The 22,856-nt window shown below is 49.8% G+C and overlaps 1 protein-coding gene across 8 annotated transcripts in view; it reads right to left on the bottom strand.

Moving 5' to 3' along the window:
* Positions 1–22,856, bottom strand: part of RGS12 (regulator of G protein signaling 12) — a 160,237-nt gene that overhangs the window by 69,139 nt on the left and 68,242 nt on the right. The window contains exon 1 of one of the 8 annotated variants that reach the window (XM_032254032.1): positions 5,524–6,495. The exons of the other annotated variants lie outside the window; for them this stretch is intronic. Coding sequence (XP_032109923.1) covers positions 5,524–5,577 — 54 coding nt within the window. The 5' untranslated portion in view covers positions 5,578–6,495. Of the gene's footprint in view, positions 1–5,523; positions 6,496–22,856 lie in introns of those variants that run through there. 8 annotated transcript variants of the gene reach the window in all.

The raw sequence follows: 22,856 nt of genomic DNA, 5'->3' as shown, positions 1-22,856 counted from the left end.
TGCTTCTCTCTCTACAGTGTGTGTGCATGTGCTTCTCTCTCTGGAGTGTGTGCACGTGCGTGTGCTTCTCTCTCTAGTGTGTGTGTGTGTGTGTGTGTGTGTGTGCGCGCTTCTCTCTCTAGTGTGTGTGCGTGTGCTTCTCTCTCTAGTGTATGTGTGTGCGTGTGTGTGTGTGTGTGTTCCAAGGAGCTTTTCCACCTTTAATAAAATCAGAAGAACCTGAGCAGGAGCCAAGACCACAATGACAGTGTCTTAAGATGCCAGCAGCTAATATGCGTTTCGTATCCTTGGCAGAGCCTAAGATAATACATTCTGACAACTTTCAGGCCCAAAGTAGCACCCTCCTTGGGCCAGCGGTTGGGGCCATCTGGCTTTGGGATGCTCCTTCCTGCCGCACCATAACCCTTTGTTGGGACAAACATCACACAGCCCTTTGCCCTCCTCCTCCCACTCTCAGAAGCCAAGAACCCTCTAGCACGCAGACAGGTAGCAGGCTGCCAGGCATCCAGGCTGACGTTCATGACTCAGGTTCCCAATGTGGCAGTGCCAACCCCCACGTGGAAAGGTGAGTATAAAGGTCAGCTGTGCTGAGAGGCTCTGGGCAGAGAGTGGCACTAACACAGCAGGCCATCGGGAGCTCATCCCGTGCTGGAGATAAGGGTTGGAGCCCACACTCCCACCCAAGGTCCAAGCCCAACCCCAGGGAAATGTTTGCTCATATGAACTAAGGTCCAGCAACTGTCTCAAAATGACCCCCTGTGCAGCCAAGCCCTGGTCTAAGACAGGGCTTAAGAGACAGCTAAGCCTCCTGTCTCCCCCTTGGCTCCCCTCCTGGCAGCCCCCTTGGTGGTGTCCAGCATACCCATGGGTTGGTTATGGGGTTATGAACTGCCCTGCCCACAGGGACAGGCGGTGCATGGCAAAACATAAGCTGAGAACACTCCCACTCACTCAGCAAAACATCTGCTGAGCCCCCATGACGCGGCAAGCCATCCTGAGATGCTGGATGTACAAAACAAGCATGTGCCATGCAAACCCTGAACTGACAGCCCCACCCTGCAGAGCCTGGTCTGAGGCAGGAAGCCATGGGACAAGGGGCAGGGGCAGCTAGGAGGGCGCTGCACATTCTGGCAGGTGCACATGCAAGACGGGGCGGGGCAGGGGCAGCTGGAGGCTCCGCAGTGCTCCAGGCAAGAGATGGGGATGGGGGCAGGTTGCAGCAATGCGGGTGAGAAAGTATAAACTCAGAGAGCCCAGGAGCTTGCTGACACGGAGTATTAGAGGGAGTGGGCTCAAGCAGAGGGGACAGGGCTGTCCCCTCCTAAAATGCAGGAGACTGAGGGAGTGACACACTGGGGTGAGGGGAGAATCCAAGTCATATTTGGGACTTAAGTCTGAGGGGCCTCCTGGATGTCTGGGGAGAGACGGTGAGAAGATGTGGATCTGTCACTGAGGCTGGGGTCCAGGGCAGAGGTGCCCGCTGCAGGGAAGGCTGGGAGGGGAGCATGTGATGGACGAATCGAGCCTATCCTGGAAGGTGGTGTGGGAAGGAAGCCAGCCCCTGCCCAGTCCAGGCCTCCCCTGTGAAGACCTGAGGGTGGCGAGAAGCTGATGGAGTCGGAGGCGAAGCAGGGAACCCGGAGGGCGCTGCTGCAGAAACCAGAGGCAAGCCGGCCCAGCACTTGAAGTGCAGCAGCTCCTGCTACCTGGGGAAGGCTGGGTTCCTGCCTCATGTGTAGGATGGCAAGCGTTGCAAGGAACCCCAAGCGGCCTCCATATCCACCCAACAGAGACTGGGACACCTGCACTCACAGAGCTGCGTGGGACGAGATAGGAGAAGGTACTGAGTGCTCGAGGGCCTCGCCACGCAAGCTCGCCGCCTTCCTCCTCAGGACCCAGGAGAAAGGGCTGTGGGTTTTTGGCCTGAGAAGGGTACAGCGCTAAATACGTAACATGGAAAGACAGCTGCCAGCGTAAGGTGTCCAATTTCTTAATGAAAAGAAGGGGGAAGAGGTGAAAATAGAAATTTATTATATTTAAATATGCTTGGAGGTGTCCTTATATAGATAACAAGACTCAGAGCAGCAGCAAACAAGAGAAGAATCTGCAACCAGCATGTGAAGTGGGATTCGTGGATGGTCCCCAACACAGACTCCAGGCCCTCCTGCACCAGGCTCAGGGGCAACAGAGGCCTGGGGCGAAAGGCGAGCTGACCGACATGGGAGGACACAGGCGGGCTGGAGGCAGGGCACACAGCCACAGCACACTGTGCGTGTGCCCTGCAATCCCAGCGCTGGTCAGCACTGCACTTCAGTGTCCCGAAGGAGCAAGTGCACATGAGGGCAATTTGGGAGATGCGGTTAGTGACACTGATGAGAGCACCTGGGTTAATCCAGGCTAGAAGAGAGACACGGTGAAATGCAAACACCTTCCCTGATGGCCTGCCAAGCTCATCCTACAGAGGCCCAGAAATGACCTAGCAGAGGTGTCCGCACAGATGTCATCCCAGGCACGTCAGCCCCAGGCATGCCCCTGAACCTTCCCAGCCATGCCCCACTGCCACCAGCCTCAGCCCCTAACACAAACTTGTCCCACAGGAGCCGGGACTCTCTGCTGGAGGACCCTGGAGGCTGGCCCGGCCTGGCTGCCCATGGCAGACTTGCAAGGAAGGCTGAAGATTCCAGTCAAATGGCATGGGGGCCCAAAGGCTGCAGCCAGAGTCACCCGCATGTCTCCAGTGGCCACTGCCTCCTCTCGACCACCCTCCATCTTCCTCTTTACTTTTTCACTTCCCCAGGCTCTGACACAGGCCCTGCCCTCTTCCCTGCGCGTCTCACCATGTCCTCTACGTGGCCACAGCCGCACCAGGCCACACACTGCATCAGCTCCCACGCTTCCTCCCCACTGCCCTTCCTCAGCGACTATGGCCTCCACACTGCCTATAAGAGATTATTCCACCTTTTTAAACACTGCCTCCCTTGTTTGAGATTTTTAAAATATTAAACAGAATGCCAATGCCTGAAGGAGAGAAGTCCTTTGGTCTCTGGAAAGTTCTTTGTGTCACACTCTGGCAGCCTGAAGACACCTCCCCATGCTGAGAGAACGAAGGCAAATCTACGCGGCACCTGACGTGCCTCCAGGTCTCTCAAGGGCTCTGCCTTGAGACAAACCTTCTGCCAAGTGTCCGACACTGCACAACTTATTTTCATGAAGGAAGGAAAGGACACTCTGAGACATCACAAAACCACACCCTGGCAGCCACCGCCACCTCCATGCCGGCCACACAGGGCACACCTGGGAGGCCAGTGTGGACGTGCCCGAGGCAGCACCAATACTGGGCCTCTGATAGCTGAGGACTGAAGTCGAACCCCTAGCTTGGGCAGAGGAGGAATGCCAGGGAAGCCAACAGCTCAGGCAGCTCCGAGATAACTGTCACGCTCATCCAGCCGTGCGCCAGCAGGGCCGTGACCTGCGCACTCACTCACAGTGGGGACTTGTTCCCACAACTCAGAAGAAAGGTGGAACTGCCCCAGAAAGTTCCATCCAGGACCCTGTGACAGCCACAGGCTGACTGAATGGCTGCTGCCTGGCAGGGAGGCCTGAGCCGGGCTGCCCAGGGCTGCAGCAGCCCCCCCACCCAGAGCAGCCACCCCACAGCAGGGCGCCCTGGGAGGGGTACACAGGCAGACCTCGAGGGCTCTCTTCCTCCAGGCAATTCCTATTTCTTTGGGGCTGAGGTCTCGGTGTCTCCTCTCTGCATCTAAGTAGCAATAGAGCCTGCAACACCTGACGCAACATGGTCTATGAAACAAGACAACGCGCCCTGATTAGGGACGGGCACAGGCATCTTCCCAGTCTGCCGGAGCCGGGGAGCCAGGGATCCGCTGATCCTGCCAGCCAGAGCCTCCGTTCTCTCCGACTGGAAATCCCAGCAGCTCCCCCACATGCTCTTGGAATGGAATTGGGCAACAGCTCCTAGAAAGGCTGGGGTGTCCTCCCCTCAGGATGAGGGGAGCTGGAGACACATGGGCCTCTGGAAGGGCGCTGCTGCAGACATGGACGGTGGCACCCTGGCATTCCCTGACCCTCCAATTCTTGAGAACAATGACCTGAGGCTCAGGGAGGAGCAATTCTGCCGACCCCTGAGGCTTTCCAGCCCCTCAACTACTGGCCAGAGCCCAGCCAGGCAGAGCTGCAGCCGAGACGCCCACCTACCCGCCGCGCCTCTGACTGCAAGAGCAGGAGCCACTCACTTCTGATGCCTGACGGCCACATCAGCCAGAGTCCAATACGCTCACATGAACAACTGATTTGCCAGTGTAAGCATTTGCAAGAGCTTCAAAAGGACGTCCAAGTTATTTACACAGGCACATACAAAGGCAGGTTTTTAATGACTTAGAATAAAAAACAAATTTTTCAACAACTTGCCTGGATACACACTGAGATGAAATAGCTAACTGATCAACCTCCCATTAAACCCATTTCAGCTCCAAATGCACTTTCCAATGCAGGATATGAAGCAGAGGCTACAGAAACACATTTATCCTGCGCTAAGACAGCCAGAGGTGGCCCGTAGCAGGCACACCCCAAAGAAGACCAAAGCTGCCCCTCCAGCCTCGCGCAGCTGCAGCTTCCCAGTGCTTTCCACATGCACAGAAAGCCGGCTGATTCCATCAGGCTCAGGCTGGCCCTGCATAGCTTCCCACTGAAATGGAAGGACGCAGCTCATCTTCCTGTTCCCAAGCTCCATGCCCCTCATGTCTCAACCAGTAGTTTCTCCTTTGGTTCTCTACAGAAGACTTTAATTAGATATTAGAAAAACATGAAGATGATACAACTTCCAGAAAAGAATGAATTCAAACTCAGTGCCCAGTAATTACTAAGACTTCTGTACATAATTTAAATTTATTTTTATCTTTACATCACACAGCCATAAAAAGAAAACATAAATTATATTTATTTCATCTCAAATCTTTTAAAAAAACATTTTACAGTAACTTCAGCTTCATCAGCTCATCTAGTAATCACTAAGATGATCTACAGTAGCTATCTATACACACATTGGCCAAATCAACTTATTACATTTAGAAATGTAAGCTACAGTCACTTAAAGAGCATGAGATTTTAATATACTTATGTAGCCTAAAATTAATATTTCAACAAAATCCATTCACTCACATCTTTCAAATCTATGAGAATTACTATGGTAAAGGAAAGAAAAACATCTGACGCTTTCCGTAAGTTCTGACTTAAAATCTGGCAGCCTGGGCTCCCGAAGCATTGACGCCAGACAGCCGGGTCTGTCAGCAGGGGACAGGGGACGCGGCGGTCCCAGAGCCTTGGCTGTGCCTCCGCAGCACTCACTTTGAGCTCTGGGACGCAGACACATTAAAAATATTTCCAACCCTTATCCTTAAAAGCATTTGCAAGTCCCACAGCTGCCACTCGCGAAAACAGGATAACCAAAGTGCCTTCGCTTTCTTAGCACTGATGAAATGAAAAGAAACAGCTGGAATAGCTTACCTGCTGGTCATTAGAAACGTGCGTTTCACTTGCCAACTCTTTCCCCAAATTCATTGTAAGGCACCGAGCCACACCAGGACCCGGGTCTAAGACACACCATTTAACACCGCAGCCTGTGCGTGTCAGAAAAGTTTAAAGGCATTTCCGATGAAGTTCCCTCTGGCTCCCTTCGTAACCCATGGCAACAGGACACTGCAGGAAGCTGCGGCTTGCCAGGGATTCAGACTATCTCAATTGTCTCATCCAAAGAAAGAAAAGCCGTTTACATAAATCACGCTGTGAGATCATTTTTAAACTATTTCCTCTACCAAATCAGAAGAATAAAACTTCGGCCGATAGGGGTAATTTCTCAGTCAGTAAAACAGCTGCAGAGAATTTGTTTTTTTTTTAGCATCGTGGTGCAGTTCACAACCTTAATTACAGTTGCCAATGATTCTATTCTAAGCCTCCACATGCACCAGCTTACTGGGTGGCAGCCAGCAGGATCTGGCACACGCCTAAAGCCTTCTCGGTGCTATCTGTGTTCCGTGATCTGCTCTGCCCACCCTCAAAATATCTCCAACAACCAGAAACCGAGTGAACCATGATGGATCATGGCTCTAAAAAGAAAGGAGGAAAGAAAAAGAAAACTATTTCTAAAACCTTGGTATCAATGCAAAATGATCTGTTAACTCTCTAGAGATTGGGGGGAACTGCTCCCCCAAGTGCTTCCCTGCCATCAAAATCACGCAGCATGGGCTGTGCAGGCTCTCGTCCTGACAGACTCTAGGAACCCTAACCCTGGAACGTTAGATTAGACCAGGGGAAGCTTCTTGCCCAGGAACCGCAAACTCAATGCCCACAGGGCTACCAGACTGGGTCCACAGCCCTGAGGTCAGGCTGCCAGTTGGGAAGGCCCTGTGCCAGCTCTGCTTTTGCCTTTCTGTGGAGGACATGAACATTCCCAACCTGAGGGCCAGTGAGCAGAACACACAGCACTGGGCACATGCTGTGTTTCAGAAATGCACAGTGGCTGCTTGCAGAATGCGCACAGCTCATGCTTTCTTAGAAGGCGTTTCTCAGGAGGCGTGCACGTAATAGAAGTGTGGGGGAATCCACAGGAGCAGGGAGGCAGCACCCAGCCACACCCCCAGAAGCGCAGGAATCACCCCAAGGCAGCCATACCTCCCTCTGCACAGCTGCTCCTCTTTGGAAGGGTCGCCACCTCTGCTTCTCTCCCCAGGGCTCAGAAGCCCTGTTCCTTAGCAGGGACTGGCCTCTAACTACCATGGCCCCACCCACTTTCCCTGGGCTCTGGGCCAGAGGGTCTGCTTTAGGTACAACATGCATGGCGGGCAGTGTGACAGAAGGGGGGCACGCATAGACCAGGCCCTTGAGCAACCAGACCACATCACCATTCCTGGGCTAAGCCACATCTGTCAGGCAAACCCAGCATCCCCGTCCCCTGCCCTACTGTCAGCACCGAGTACCCCGTGCACCCACCCACCCAGCCCCCCCACACGCAGACACCCACGTGTGCACACACACACAGGCACCCACACACACAGGCACCCATATACACACAGGCACCCACAAGCACACAGGCACCCCTCCATACACACACCACACATACACACACAGGCACCCACACACACAGGCACCCATCCATGCACACCCACATAGGCACCCCTACACTCACACAGGCACCCTCACACACAGGCACACTTTCAGAGAAAGCAATCCAAAGGTCCTGGAACAACAGCACAGGGTTCTGGGTGGCCGAGTGAGCCGTGATACTGACCTGCCTGTTCTCCTCACTGGCTTCCGAGGGGCCTGCACTACCGACAGTTTACAAAGCTTTGGAGGAGACAGTGGTCTCCAGGCAGGAGCAGAGGACAACATCATCCTGGTCCCCCAGGAGCCCCAGACCCTGGGGACAGCTACCAGCGACCGGGAAGCGAATGCAGCCGGGGCGTGTGTGGGGCCTTCTGCTGAGGGGTTAGCAGCTAAATGCCAAACCTCAAGCCTTTCAGACAGAAACACCTTCATCCCAGCGCATTCCATTGAGGGCAGAAAGAAACACGACTTCAAGTTGTCTGCATGGCTTATTCCGCGTAGCCCACAAAGCAGCCCAGGCCTCCAGGGTTCCTCGTGCTGCTGCCCCGTCACTAACGACAGATCCTCTGGGTTCTCCTGCCTCTCTCTAGGCTCCCCTATCTCCTCTTTTGTGGGAGCCTGTCCTCTGCAGCTGCTGGCCTCCCCTGCCTAGCCAGGGCCTCCCCTCTGCCACTGGGTGAGGAAAGAGATGGGGCAGGGCCAGAGCACGCCTGGGAGACCTCCTGTGACCTCCTGAGGGCCCCAGCAGCAAGTGTCCTGGGGAGACAGGGATGAGCCACCTGCTACATGGTGAGAGGCCCAGGAGCTGCTGACAGCCATGCCCCAGAAGGCTCTGGGCACCAGCCCGCCTCCCCTGCCTTGTGCTCCACTGCCCTTGTTTGGATGGATGTGTCTATTCAGTGCCTGCTGGGAGTCGGGCTCAGACCCCGGGCCTGGGAAGCCAGCACAGCCCTTTACAAACACATCCACGGCTGGTCTGGGCACAGGAAGAAAAGTACTGCCAGGCAGGAGCACCGGATTGTGTGCTGCACAGGTGCCGCCTCACCAGGACAGGCATGAAGAGCAAGTGGGCAGAGTGCTAGCTCGGAAAGGGGGAGCCGTTCTAAGCCCTCCCAACGCTGGCCTACTGGGCCTCCTGCAGGCGCCACTGCAGAGCCCAGGGAAGGTAAAGCCCCCATGTGATGGGCTCAGCAAGCGGGCATGTAAGCCTGGGGGAGCTGTGGTGCAGCGGGGGCTTGGCCTGCATCTCACCACCCAGCTGGATACAGGACGTGCTTCCCGACTACCTGGAGGGAGCCCCTCACCTCCCCAGGGATCTGTCCTGAGCTGGAAACCCAGGGCGAGCAGGCGGGCAGGGCTGGGTTGGAGGAGTTCACAGATGGGAGGTCTGGGTTCAGCCAGGGCAGCAGGGATGATGGGGGTGGGGGGCTGAGGGTGTTCCAGGTCGAGAGGAGCTGAGCTGGGCAGAGGTGAGCACCCACGTGGGCTATGTCCTGGGGCCAGGAGAGGCCTGGCTAGCTGGAAAGTTCCCGTGAAGGCAAAGGCGTCTGTGGGTGACACCCGTGTCTCTGGCAGGTCTCCAGGACCTGCCAAAGAGCTCCTCCTTGACTCTGGGCCTCCCTGCAGGGCCACCTGCCCCCCTGGGCCCCTGTCACTATTACCACCCCCACCCACACCAGCCTCAGATGGAGGACACATCCCATGAATATGGGGCCCGAACAGGGGCCTCTGAGCCTTCCAGCCATTCCTGGGGCACAGCTCGACCTAGAGGGAGCAGAAGCACTCTCTCCTGTCTCCCTTCTCCCTCTATCCTCCCTCTGTCCTCTCTCACTCAAGTTCTGCCCTCTCTCCATCCTCTCACCTCCCTCCCTCCTCCCTCCTGTCTCCCTCATCCCTCTGTCCTCCCTCCCTCAAGCTCTGTCCTCCCTCCGTCCTCTCACCTCCCTCCGTCCTCTCACCTCCCTCCGTCCTCTTACCTGTCTCCCTCCTCCCTCTGTCCTCCCTCCTCCCTTCTGTCTCCCTCATCCCTCTGTCCTCCCTCCGTCCTCCCTCCAAGCCGTGTCCTCCATCCTCTCATCTCCCTCTGTCCTCTCACCTGTCTCCCTCCTCCTTCCATCCTCCCTCCCTCCTCCCTCATCAAGCCGAGTCCTCCATCCTCTCACCTCTCCCTCCTCCCTCCATCCTCCCTCCCTCAAGCCATGTCCTCTATCCTCTCACCTCTCTCCCTCCTCCCACCTGTCTCTCTCTTCCCTCCATCCTCCCTCCCTCCTCCCTCCCTCAAGCCGTGTCCTCCATCCTCTCACCTCCCTCCATTCTCTCACCTCTCCCTCCTCCCTCCCTCCTCCCTCCCTCAAGCTGTGTCCTCCATCCTCTCACCTCCCTCCGTCCTGTCACCCTCCTCCCACCTGTCTCCCTCCTCCCTCTGTCCTCCCTCCCTCAAGCCCCGTCTTCCCTGCCTGGTAGCATCTGAAGCAAAGAAGGAAGAGCACGGCCTGGGTGCCCCTTGCTGCCCGGCCCTGCACACAGCACCAGGTGCCCATGGCCGCTCACCCTGGGCCCCAGACCCAGCTCAGGCCAGAGGAAGCACACGGGTTCCTCCCAGCATGGCACTGGTACCCAGGAGTGTCAATCAACATAAATCCCTCAGGAAAGACCAAGGCAGACAGAGGGGCCGGGTATGGTGAAAGGTGAAAGCTTTGAATGCCTCAAGTGTGGGATGCTGGCTTCCGTCAGGCAGGGTGTTCAGGGCACACGGGGCAGGCAGACCTGGTGCCCGAGCAGTCACTGGCCCGAGGGCGGGGTCCCAAGCGCAGGGAGTGGTTCAGTGCCCAGGCACAGCAAGCAGCCAGGCAGGCCCTTCCCAGCTGCTCTGGGCCCTGCCTCCCACTGGTCCAACCTCAGGCGCAGGGTTCTGACCGAGGCGAGGCCAACTCCCTACAAAGGGCCAAGAGTAGGCAGTGCCAGCTGTGCAGGCGACACCATGCACTCGACCCCACTCTGCCCCTGTCGTGTGAAACAGCAGACAGCGACTGCGGCCCAGGGAGATTTTATTTACAAGAACAGGCAGCCTCACAGATGTCAGCACAGACCCGGATTCTCTCCCTCCTCGTAACCCTGGAGTTACGGTCTGGCCAGGGACTGCGGTCTGCCGTCCCTGGCCCTGACCATCCCCTCTCTGCCCAGTCCCTGAATCCAGGTCTCTCCCAGGCTCCTGGCTCCTGCAGCTCCCAGGGAAGCTGCAAACCACCATCGTCTTGTCCTCCTGTCTCCCAGGGCACCCCTTCTGCTCCCCTGGAAAGGTGGGGTTCCACCTGGCAGCAGGGCTCCATCCAGTGGCCACCTGGATTCCGCCTGCCTTGTGTAGGGTGTGCCGCTCTGGGTCCCGCACCTCCGCCCAGCCTCCTCTCATCCAGAGTCCTTCCAAATAGTCTCCTGCAACAGCCAGGCCCCGGCTCTCCCAGGCAGCACCTGCCAAATCAGGTGATGGGAAACCAGCCAAGGCCCCCAAATTCTCCACGCCACACACAGGGCAGTCGCCATCTCCTTCAGCTCCCAGCAGGAAATTTACCCAAAGTTCCAGTCACACTTAGAATATCCAAGTCCAGGTGTCAGCCCAGCCCTCCCTCCCTCTGTCCCTGGGTCACACCAGCTGTCCTGGGCCCTGGGCCGTGTCCCAACGCCTGCCCTGGCTCCCTCTGAGCGTCAGGTGCTCCCCACATCACCTGGCCTCATTTCTAGGGGCTCGTGGACAGTCTCCTGCTGCTGCTGTTTGTTCATCTTTCCCAAGTGGAGGGCAAGTTCCCGAGGGCAGGACCTCTCCTGGTCCAGCGCTGCTGAACCGCAGCTCAGTAACAGTGCGGGACGACCTGGGAGGGGACATCTGCGGAAGCAGGTGGTGAGTATACACCCACCCTGCCAGGGACCCTGGGGGAGAGGAGCCGGCCCCAGGAAGCTCAGCACAGGCTGCAGGGGTTGCCCTCAGACACGGAGGCCCGAGTCACAGTTGCGGCAGATGGATGTCACAAGCCCAGGAGCCCTGAGGGGCAGCCAGTGATGTGGTGCTGGTGTCGGACGGTGACGTCCCTTGAGGGACGACAAGGCCATCCCCAGAGCTTACACAGCAACCCTTACAAACAGCTGCACAATTCATTTAAGATAAATCCTTTCTATTTCCCTGGTGAGTAGAGAAAAGCACGAACATGAATAAGATACAGCTCCTGGCCATCTCAAGGCACTTGCAGAATCGGGGAGGGAAGCATTTCAAGCCACAGACAATGTGACGGAGCAGAGTCCCCAACTCCTCTCTGGCAGCATGGGTTCTGCAAACCTGGGGGCGTGTCCCCTCCCCATCCCAGCCCTGCACTGCCCTTCCAGGTCCCCCCACCACTCTCAAGCGCCTCCCAGCCCTCCAGGCCACCCTCAGGTTTCTATCACCAAGCTTCCTTCCAGTCCCTGAGCCCTGGGTCCCAGGGTTCTGTCTGCCTCCTGTCACTCTGGTGACTCCACGCCCTCCCAGCTCTCGGGCAAGCACCCAGCACGCAGCCCAGTGCGAGCCACTGTTGGTCTCTGCTCTGTTTCCACTAAGCCTGCCCCAAACCAGGAGGGCTGGCAGGTCCACACATTGCCGCCTTAACCCTGCACGGAGCTGGGCCACGAGTGCCAGGTGAGCGGGACCCGCGTCATCTCCACAGCAGGCAGTGCGGCAGCTTCCCAAGCAGAGTCTCCGCGCACAGGAACACGCACACCCTTGTCCGTCTCGCCTCCTGCCCTCTGCCTCTCACCTGCCAGCGAGCGGCGGTTCAGGCCCGGCAGCTGCTTACCAGGAGTCAACCGACTACTAGACTTGGGGTCTCTCAGGGAGCTGGCACCCAAAATGGAAGTCAAAGAAACAACAGGAGCCGAGCTTCAAATGGCTTTTTAAGAATTGTTTCTCTTTAAAATAGCTGAAGCGCTTTGATAAGGGAAAGAGTAGCCACTTATAATCACCGGTCACTTTTTCCATTTTAACATAATGCAACTTTGCAGAAATAATTCCAAAAACACTAGGATTTATGAATGGGGTGAGAAGAGGGAGAGAACTGCTAGTTCCAAACGACCTTACCACACACATTCACACTGATGCACACACCCTCACACCCTCACACACTCATTCGCGCACACACACACACACCATCTCTCACACACCTTCACCCTCACACCCACACTGACACACCCTCACACTCACACCCACACATACCTTCACTCACACACACACCCTCACTCATCCTCTCAGACACACACACCCTCACACTGACACACACACCTTCACGCTCACACCCTCACACTCATACACACCCTCACACATACCACACCCTCACATCTCCACACGCTCATATACATCCTCACAAACACACTGACACCCTCACACACACACACACACTCTCACACCCTGGCACACACACTCCCTCACACACACCCTGTAGGGGGAAACCCCGCAAGTGCCGTGACAAGGGTCTGAAACCTCAGCCTGTTCCCATATAAATAATGATTTAGAAAAGAATTAGAAATGTAGGCACATAGTTACTCCTTTATATAATCGTATATAATCTATAGTTACTTATAATCATAAAGATATATATACTCAACATAACCTTTAATCTTACTAATGACTATCGGGTTATGAAGCATGGAACTGAGGTGACACTGTGAAATGAATGACACTAAGGCAAGATGCTCTAAGTTCTGTCACGCCCGCATAAGGGCTGCTGGAGGGCACCTCGGCTGTGCGGCAGCGCCAGTGCTGTGAAAGCCCCACTGTTTAGCCAGCTAGGGAAGGAGACGTCCAAAATGGCCGAGACATCTCCTTCCTGAGGAAGTTAGGAGAAAACTCCGCTTCTCCAAGCTCGTGTGGTAAGGCCTGATGGCTGTCAGGGAAGCCCACAGACATCCGGGGGCTTAACTGTCCCTATGTGATGCTGTGTTTCAGTGGTCACGTTCCATGTCTACCCTCACGGTCTGCTTCTGCACCTGGTTTCCCTTTTTCTTAAAAGATAAGAATTAATAATAGTAACATAATCTTAGCGTCCTTGATATTTCTGACAAATACGCGAAGAGCGCTGCCGCATTAGCTTTTTTCCTCGCCTCGGCTACTTCAGTCTTGGGCCCCCTGTCTCCAAGACACGTGATGTACCTGACCCTGTCACTGACCACCAGTACCTCACCTGACCTTCCCTGCCCACTGCTTTGTACTCAGTAAAAGTCAGAGCGTCCAGGCACTCGGTGCCACTGCAGGTCTCTGCGCTTTGGCGGGCAGGGGACCCCAGGCCCAAACTCTCTTTTCTCTATCTCCGTCTCTGTCTTTGATTTCTGCAGTTTCTCATCTCCGCACCAGCAGGGAGGGACTCACAGAACCCTGGAGGGCTGGACCCTACACACTTCCCACACTCACACCCTCACAAACCTTCACACGCATACACACACCCTCACACACTGACACACACCCTCACATTCACACCCCCACACACTGACACACCCTCACACTCACGCTCACATGCACACACACGCTCTCTTCATGATGTGAGGCTACACGCGGGTTAGGACAGCTAAGGAAAAATGTCTCCCTCAACCTGGTGCTCCCAGGAGGTCCTACAGACCCAGTCCTGTCTGGCTTGAGCAGGGCCTGGAATCCCACCCATACCCTGTGTCCCCCACCTCAGTCTCCAGCACCCACCCCTCCTTCACTGCCGCTGCCCTTTGAGACAGGGAACACAGGTGTAGAAACCTGTGAATAAAACCCAAGTGCACCTGCTCAGCTCCATCCACCGCAGATGGCTGCCCCCCATCCCCATGGGGTCCACAACCTGCTGTGGGTGACAAGGGAGAGCTCTGCAGGTGGCCCCTGGCTCCCAACACTGCCTCCCCCAGGCTGATGGGGGCACTGTTCCCTGTACTATGCCTCAGTCCCCAGAACACAGCTCTCCCAGGAGCCTGGCATGTGAGAGGCACTGATGTGTGTGGGCCTGTCTTCTAGGCCTTCAGTGTAGCTCAGACATTTCACCAACACTGTAGACCATCTCTGTCTGAGCCTGACTTAACACCTGGAAGGCAGAGACATTCCCTCTGACTGTGTCCTTCCTCAGCAGGCCTGTCACTGCCTCTCTTGCAGAACAAACAACTCGCCCCTGCAATTCCCAGAGCAGCTATGTCACCCTCTGGCCTCCACCTCTTGCCTCAGGAGCTCCTCCAAGTGCTCCCCCCGCCCAAGGGCCTTCTCTCCGCCCTGCTACCTGGTGCCAGTTCATACCATTGGTTTCCATCCCAACCAGCTCAGAGGCCAGCCTGCCCTCACCATTTCTGCTCATGTGCCCAGGTCCCAGGTCCTATCTTGCTTTCAGACCTTTGTGCAAACCCTCACCCCAGATGCTGACATTGCTTGGGGCTGATGCACTAGCCATTCGAAAGGTCTGGGAAAAAAAAAAACCACACACACCCAAGCTGCCATTTTTTGTCATAAACTATAACACAAATTCAGAAAAGTACAAGACAGAAATGCATGGCTGGGTGGTTTATCATCAAGTGAAGCATACGGAGCCCCCGCCCAGTTCACAATGAAAAGCGTAACAGCGTTCTAGCACTTCTTTATGGTTCTACCACTGAAGCACATAACCTAGAACCACGGTTTTCAACAGTCTTGCCTGTTTTCAGGTTTCTGTAACTGGAATGACACAGGTGCAGACAGCCACAGTCCATCAGCATTCCACTGCAGGGATAAAGCACAGCTAACTCCTTTCCACTGCTGGTGGGCAGTCAGGCTGCTTCAGTGTCAGGAGTAATGCTTATGAATAATGCTATTTTGAATTCTTGGACATGCTCTTGGTACACATGATGAAACTCTAGGAATTTGCCTGGAAACCTTCTCGTAGGTTACTTTGCCATTGGCTAGCACCTGTAGTAAAATGTCTATTCCAATCCCTTGTGCACCGTGCACTGGGGCTGTCATTCTCATGGATGTGCTGGGTTCTCAGCGTCCGTGGGCTTTGTGGGTTAGCCACAGTGTCCTCCCCTCCTTCCTCCTAGGAACACTATGTTTTCATGAATGTAGGTTCCTAATATTCATTTAATCAAAGTCATCAGTCTTCGCCTTTGCAGTGAGTGCCTTTTGTGTCTGTCTTTAAAAGCCTTTGCCTCTCCAGTTATCATGGAGATGTACCTATAACTTTCTTTTGCCCTTCATAAGGAAAATTAGAAAATACCTGAGACAAATTAAAATGAAAACGCAATATACCAAAACTTATGGAACACAGCAAAAGCAGTATAAACAGTACTAAGGGGGAAATTTATAGCCTTAAATGCTTACAAAAAGATCTCAAATCAACAATTTAATTTTACAACTTAAGAAACTAGGAAAAATAAACTAAACCCAAAGCTAGAAGAAGAAAGGAAATAATAAAGATTAGAGCAGAGATCAATGAAACAGAGAACGGAAAAACAAGAAAAAAATCAACAAAACCTTTGAAAAGATCAACAAAATTGACAAATCTTTTGCTAAATGAACTAAGGGAAAACATGAGAAAACTCAAATTACTAAAATTAGAAATGAAAAAAGCAACATTACTACCAATTCTGCAGATATAACAAGAATTACAGTACAAGAGGAGTACCATGAACAACTATATACCAATACGTTGGATAATGTAGATGAAATGGGTAAATTCCTAGAAACACAAAACCTATCAAGTCCAAACCACAAAGAATCAGAAAATCTCACCAGGCGCAGTGGCTCAAGCCTGTAATCCCAGCACTTTGGGAGGCCAAGGCAGGCAGATCACTTGGGCCCAAGAGTTCAACACCAGCATGGGCAACATGGTGAAACCAAGCCCTCCAAAAAAATTAAAAATTAGCCGGGTGTGGAGTCACACACCTGTAGTCCCAGCTACTCAGGAGGCTGAGGTGGGAGGATCACTTGAACCCAGGAGGTGGAGGCTGCAGTAAGCTGAGATTGCACCACTGCACTCCAGCCTGGGCAACAGAGTAAGACACTGCCTTTTAAAAAAAAAAAAAAAAAAAACGCAGGGCATAGTGGCTCACACCTGTAATCCCAGCACTTTGGGAGGCCAAGGCGGGCAGATCCCGAGGTCAAGAGATGGAGACTATCCTAGCTAACACGCTAAAACCCCATCTATACTAAAAATACAAAAAGTTAGCCAGGCGTAGTGGCGTGCACCTGTAGCTACTCAGGAGGCTGAGGCAGAAGAATCGCTTGAACCCAGGAGGCAGAGGTTCCAGTGAGCCAAGTTTCACGTCACCACTTGCACTCCAGCATGGGCAACAGAGCAAGACTCCATCTCAAAAAAGAAAAAAGAATAGAAAATCTGAACAGATCTGTAACTAGTAAGCAAATTGAATCAGTAATTTAAAAACCTCCTGACAAAGGAAAGCCCTGGACCTGATGGCTTTATGGTGAATTCTACCAAACATTTAAAGAACTAATACCAATCCTTCTCAAACGCTTTCAAAATATTGAAGAAGAAGAAGAAGGAGGAGGAGGAGGAGGAGGAATACTTCCTGTTCTATGACAACATTACCCTAACATCAAGCCAGACAAAGAAATACGAGAAAACTAGAGACGAATATTAAAGTAAAAATCCTCAAGCAAATACTAGCAAACTGAATTCCACAGCATATTAAAAGGATTATACATCATCACCAAGTGGGATTTATTCCTGGAATGCAAGGATAATTCAACATACGAAAAATCGATCATTGTATTATACCGCATTCACAAAATTAAGAAGGAAAATCACATAATTATCTTAACTGAAGCAAAAAAAATTTCACAAAATTCATGGCTTGAAAAAAAAAAACCTAACAAACTAGAAATAGAAGGAAACTACCTCAACATATAAAAGGCATAAGCGAGAAAACAACAGCAAACATCATATCCCTGGGAGAATGACTGACAGCTTTCCCCATAAGATCAGGAACAAAGCATAAATGCCCACTTTGTCCCTCTTTTCAACATAGTACTATAGGTTCTAGCCAGAGTAATTAGGCAAGAAAAGAAATGAAAGGCCCTCAAACTGGAAACAAACAAGTAAAATTATCTCTGTTCACAGATGGTAAAATATTATATGTAGAAAACCCTAAATACTTCACCAAAAAAAAAAACCTTATTAGAGCTAACAAATGAATTCTGCAAATAGGAGGACATGAAGTCAACACACAAAACTCTGTTGCGTTTCTACACTAACAGTGAATAATCTGAAAAGGAAATTACATTAAGAATAGCATAAAAAGAATACTGAGGAATTAACTGAACCAAGGAGGTGACAGACTTGTACAATGAAAACTAGAAAACATTGCTGAAAGGAATAAAGACATAGGTAAACATAAAACATATCCCAAGTTGACGGACGGACAGGCTTGCTATAGTTAAGATGTCAAGACCACCCAAAGCAATCTGAAGATTCAATTGAATCTGATTTCCCTATTGAAATCCCAACGACTTTTTACAGAAATAGAAAAACCCACTCTGAAATTCATTTGGAATTTCAAGAGACCCTGAATAACCAAAAGAATCTTGAAAAAGAAGAACAAAGCTAGAGGATTTGCACTTCCTGATTTCAAAGCTACAGTAATCAAAACAGTGTGGTACTGGCATAAAGACATGCATAGAAGACCAACGGAACAAAACAGAAAGCCCAGAAATAAACTCCTACACAAACAGTCAAATAATTTTTGACAAGGGTACCAAGACCATTCAATGGGGAAAGGATAATCTCTTCAAGAAATGGTGCTGGGAAAAGGATATCCACATGCAAAAGAATAAAAATGGACCTTTACCTAACACCATATACAAAAATTCACTCAAAATGAATCAAAGACCTAAATAACACCTGAAACTATAACACTGAGAAGAAAACAGGGAAAAAGCTTCAAGACACTGGATTTGGCAATGATTTCTTCAATATCAAAGGCACAGGCAACAAAAGAAAAAATAGACGAGTTGGAGTTCTTGAAAATTTAAGAACTTTGTACACCAAAAATATTATCAATAGAGTAAAAAGGCAACCCACAGAATGAGAAAATATTTACAATCGTGTATCTGATATGGGGTTAATATCTAGAATACAGAGAACTCCTATAACTCAACAACAAAAACAAATAACCTGATTAAAAAATGGGCAAAGGACTCGAGTAGACATTTCTTCAAAGAAAATATGCAAATAGCCAACAAACACATGAAAAGATGCTTAAATCACTAAACATTAGGGAAAGGCAAATCAAAACAGTGAGCTACCACTTCACACTCACTAGGATGACTACTATCAAAAATCAGAAAATGCTACTGGCAAAGAGAAGCTGGAAGACTGGCGCACTGCCACTAGGAATATCAAACGGTGCAGCCACTGCGGAAAACAGTGTGGTGGTTCCTCAAAAATTAAAAATCAAATTACCGTATGATACAGAAATTCCACTTTTGGGATACGGCCAAAAGAATGGAAAGCAGGGACTCGAACCGTATTTATATGCCCATGTTCATAGCAGTGTCATTCACAATAGCTAAAACACAGAAGCAATACAAGTGTCTATAACAGGTGAACAGATAAGCAAAATGTGAGTATGCAGTGGAATATCATTTGGCCTTAAAAAGGAAGGAAATTCTGATGCATGCTACAACATGGATGACCCTTAAGAACAGTATGCCAAGTGAAATAAGCCAGTCACAAAAGGACAAATACTGTATGACTTCACTTAGAACAGTGAATACGATTCTAGTGATACCTAGAATATTCCAAATCATAGAGACAGAAAGTAGAATGGTGGCTGCCAGGGGCTGGGGGTGCGGGGAATGGGGAATTAGTGTTTAATGGATATAGAGTTTAACAAGTTGAAAAACTTCTAGAGATGGATGGTGGTGATGGTTCCACATTATGAATGAGTTTAATAACATTGAACTGCATACTTAAACATGGTTAAAATAATAAATTTTGTTGTATGTATTTTATCACATTAAAATAAATTGAAAGGTCGGATGTGGCAGCTCACGCCTATAATCCTAGCACTTTGGGAGGCCAAAGCAGGTGGATCACTTGAGCTCAGGGGTTTAAGACCATCCTGGACAACATGGTGAAACCCTGTCTCTACAAAAAATATCTAGACATGGTAGCTCACTCCTATCCTACCAGCTACAAGGGGGCTGAGGCCGGAGGATTGCTTCAGCCCAGGAGGCAGAAGTTGTAGTGAGTCAAGATCACACCACTTACTCCAGCGTGGGTGACAGAGAGAAGCTATCTCAAAAAAAAAAAAAAAAAAAAAAAAAAGAAAGAAAAAGAAAAAGATAATCTTGGCTACTTTTGGCCCTTTGTATTTCCATGAAGATTTTAACTTGTTTAATCAAAAACCTCTTGGGACTTTGATTAAAACTGCACTGAATCGAACTCTCCACCCCAAATCCACAGAATATACATTCTTCTCAGCACCACATCACACCTACTCTAAAATTGACCACATAATTAGGAGTAAATCACTCCTCAGCAAATGCAAAAGAACGGAAATCAAAACAAACAGTCTCTCAGACCACAGTGCAATCAAGTTAGAACTCAGAATTCAAAAACTAACCCAGAATCACACAGCTTCATGGAAACTGAACAACTTGCTCTTGAATGTTGACTGGATAAACAATGAAATGAAGGCAGAAATAAAGATGTTCTTTGAAACCAATGAGAATGAAGACACAACATACCAGAATCTCTGGGACACATTTAAAGCAGTCTCTAGAGGAAAATATATAGCAATAAGTGCCCACATGAGAAGCAAGGAGAGATCTAAAATTGACACCCTATCGTCAAAATTGAAAGAGCTAGAGGAGGAAGATCAAAAAAACTCAAAACCTAGCAGAAGACGAGAAATAACTAAGATCAGAGCAGAACTGAAGGAGATAGAGACACAAAAAACTTCAAAAAAATCAATAAATTCAGGAGCTGGTTTTTTGAAAAGATCAACAAAATAGACCACTAGAAAGATTAATAAAAAGAAAAGAGAGAATAACCAAATTGATGCAATAAAAAACAACAAGGGGGATATCACCACAGATTCCACAGAAATTCAAACCATAATCAGAGATTATTACAAACAACTCTATTCACATAAACTAGTAAACCTGGAAAAAATTGATAAATTCCTGGACACTTGCATCATCCCAAGCCTAAACCAGGAAGAAGCCGAAACCCTGAACAGACCCATAACAAGGTCTGAAGTTGAGGCAGCAATTAAGAGCTTAACACCCAAAAAAAGCCCAGGTCCAGACGGGTTCACAGCCGAATTCTACCAGACATACAAAGAGGAGCTGGTACCATTCCTTCTGAAACTATTCCAAACAATACCAAAAGAGGGAATCCTTCCCAAACCATTTTATGAGACCAACATCATCCTGATACCAAAACCCAGCAGAGACTCAACAAGAAAAGAAAACTTTAGGCCAATATCCATGATGAACATAGACGCAAAAGTCTTCAATAAAATACTGGCAAGCCGATTGCAACAGCACATCAAAAAGCTTATCCACCACGATCAAGTAGGCTTCATCCGGGGGATGCAAGGCTGGTTCAACATACGCAAGTCTATAAACGTAATTCACCACATAAACAGAACCAAAGACAAAAACCACATGATTATCTCAATTGATGCAGAGAAGGCCTTTGACAAAATTCATCAGCCCTTTATGCTAAAAACCCTCAATAAGCTAGGTATTGACGGAACATATCTCAAAATAATAAAAGCTATTTACGACAAACCAACAGCCAATATCATACCGAATGGGCAAAAACTAGAAGAATTCCCTTTGAAATCTGGCACTAGACAAGGATGCCCTCTCTCACCATTCCTATTCAATATAGTACTGGAAGTTCTAGCCAGAGCAATTAGGCAAGAAAAAGAAATAAAGGGTATTCAAATAGGAAAGGAGGAAGTCAAATTGTCTCTATTTGCAGACGACATGATTGTATATCTAGAAGACCCCATCGTCTCAGCCCAAAATCTCCTGAAACTGATAAGCAATTTCAGCAAAGTCTCAGGATACAAAATCAATGTGCAAAAATCATATGCATTCCTATACACCAACAACAGACTTAAAGAGAGCCAAATCAAGAACAAACTGCCATTCACAATTGCCACAAAGAGAATAAAATACCTAGGAATACAACTAACAAGGAACGTAAAGGACCTCTTCAAGGAGAACTACAAGCCACTACTCAACGAAATCAGAGAGGACACAAACAGATGGAGAAACATTCCATGTTCATGGTTAGGAAGAATCAATATCGTGAAAATGGCCATACTGCCCAAAATAATTTACAGATTCAACGCTATCCCCATCAAGCTACCAATGACCTTCTTCACAGAACTGGAAAAAAACACCTTAAACTTCATATGGAACCAAAAGAGAGCTCACATAGCCAAGTCAATTCTAAGCAAAAAGAACAAAGCGGGACGCATCACACTACCGGACTTCAAACTATACTACAAGGCTACAGTAATCAAAACAGCATGGTACTGGTACCAAAACAGAGATATAGACCAATGGAACAGAACAGAGGTCTCGGAGGTAACACAACACATCTACAACCGTCTGATCTTTGACAAACCAGACAAAAACAAGCAATGGGGAAAGGATTCCCTGTTTAATAAATGGTGTTGGGAAAACTGGCTAGCCATGTGCAGAAAGCAGAAACTGGACCCCTTCCTGACACCTTACACTAAAATTAACTCCAGATGGATTAAAGGCTTAAACATAAGACCTAACACCATAAAAACCCTAGAAGAAAATCTAGGCAAAACCATTCAGGACATAGGTGTAGGCAAGGACTTCATGACCAAAACACCAAAAACATTGACAACAAAAGCCAAAATAGACAAATGGGACCTAATCAAACTCCACAGCTTCTGCATGGCAAAAGAAACAGTCATTAGAGTGAAATGGCAACCAACAGAATGGGAAAAAATTTTTGCAGTTTACCCATCTGACAAAGGGCTGATATCCAGAATTTACAAAGAACTAAAACAGATTTACAAGAAAAAAACAAACAAGCCCATTCAAAAGTGGGCAAAGGATATGAACAGATACTTTACAAAAGAAGACATACATGAGGCCAACAAACATATGAAAAAATGTTCATCATCACTGGTCATCAGAGAAATGCAAATGAAAACTACATTGAGATACCATCTCACGCCAGTTAGAACAGCGATCATTAAAAAATCTAGAGACAACAGATTCTGGAGAGGATGTGGAGAAACAGGAACACTTTTACACTGTTGGTGGGAGTGTAAATTAGTTCAACCATTGTGGAAGACAGTGTGGTGATTCCTCAAGGACCTAGAAATAGAAATTCCATTTGACCCAGCAATCCCGTTACTGGGTATATATCCAAAGGATTATAAATCGTTCTACCATAAGGACACGTGCACACAAATGTTCATTGCAGCACTGTTTACAATAGCAAAGACCTGGAACCAACCCAAATGCCCATCGATGACAGACTGGACAGGGAAAATGTGGCACATATACACCATGGAATATCATGCAGCCATCAAAAATGATGAGTTTGTGTCCCTTGGACAGACATGGATGAACCTGGAAACGATCATTCTCAGCAAACTGACAGAAGAGCAGAAGATCAAACACCGCATGTTCTCACTCATAGGCGGGTGTTGAACAATGAGAACACATGGACACAGGGAGGGGAACAGTACACACT

The sequence above is a fragment of the Sapajus apella genome, unplaced genomic scaffold (genome assembly GCF_009761245.1).
Source record: "Sapajus apella isolate SASKATOON/1434 unplaced genomic scaffold, GSC_monkey_1.0 scaffold85, whole genome shotgun sequence".
NCBI classification, from domain to species: Eukaryota; Metazoa; Chordata; class Mammalia; order Primates; family Cebidae; genus Sapajus; species Sapajus apella.
Note: the sequence above shows the minus strand (reverse complement) of the source record. Positions and strands in the feature narration are given on the sequence as shown.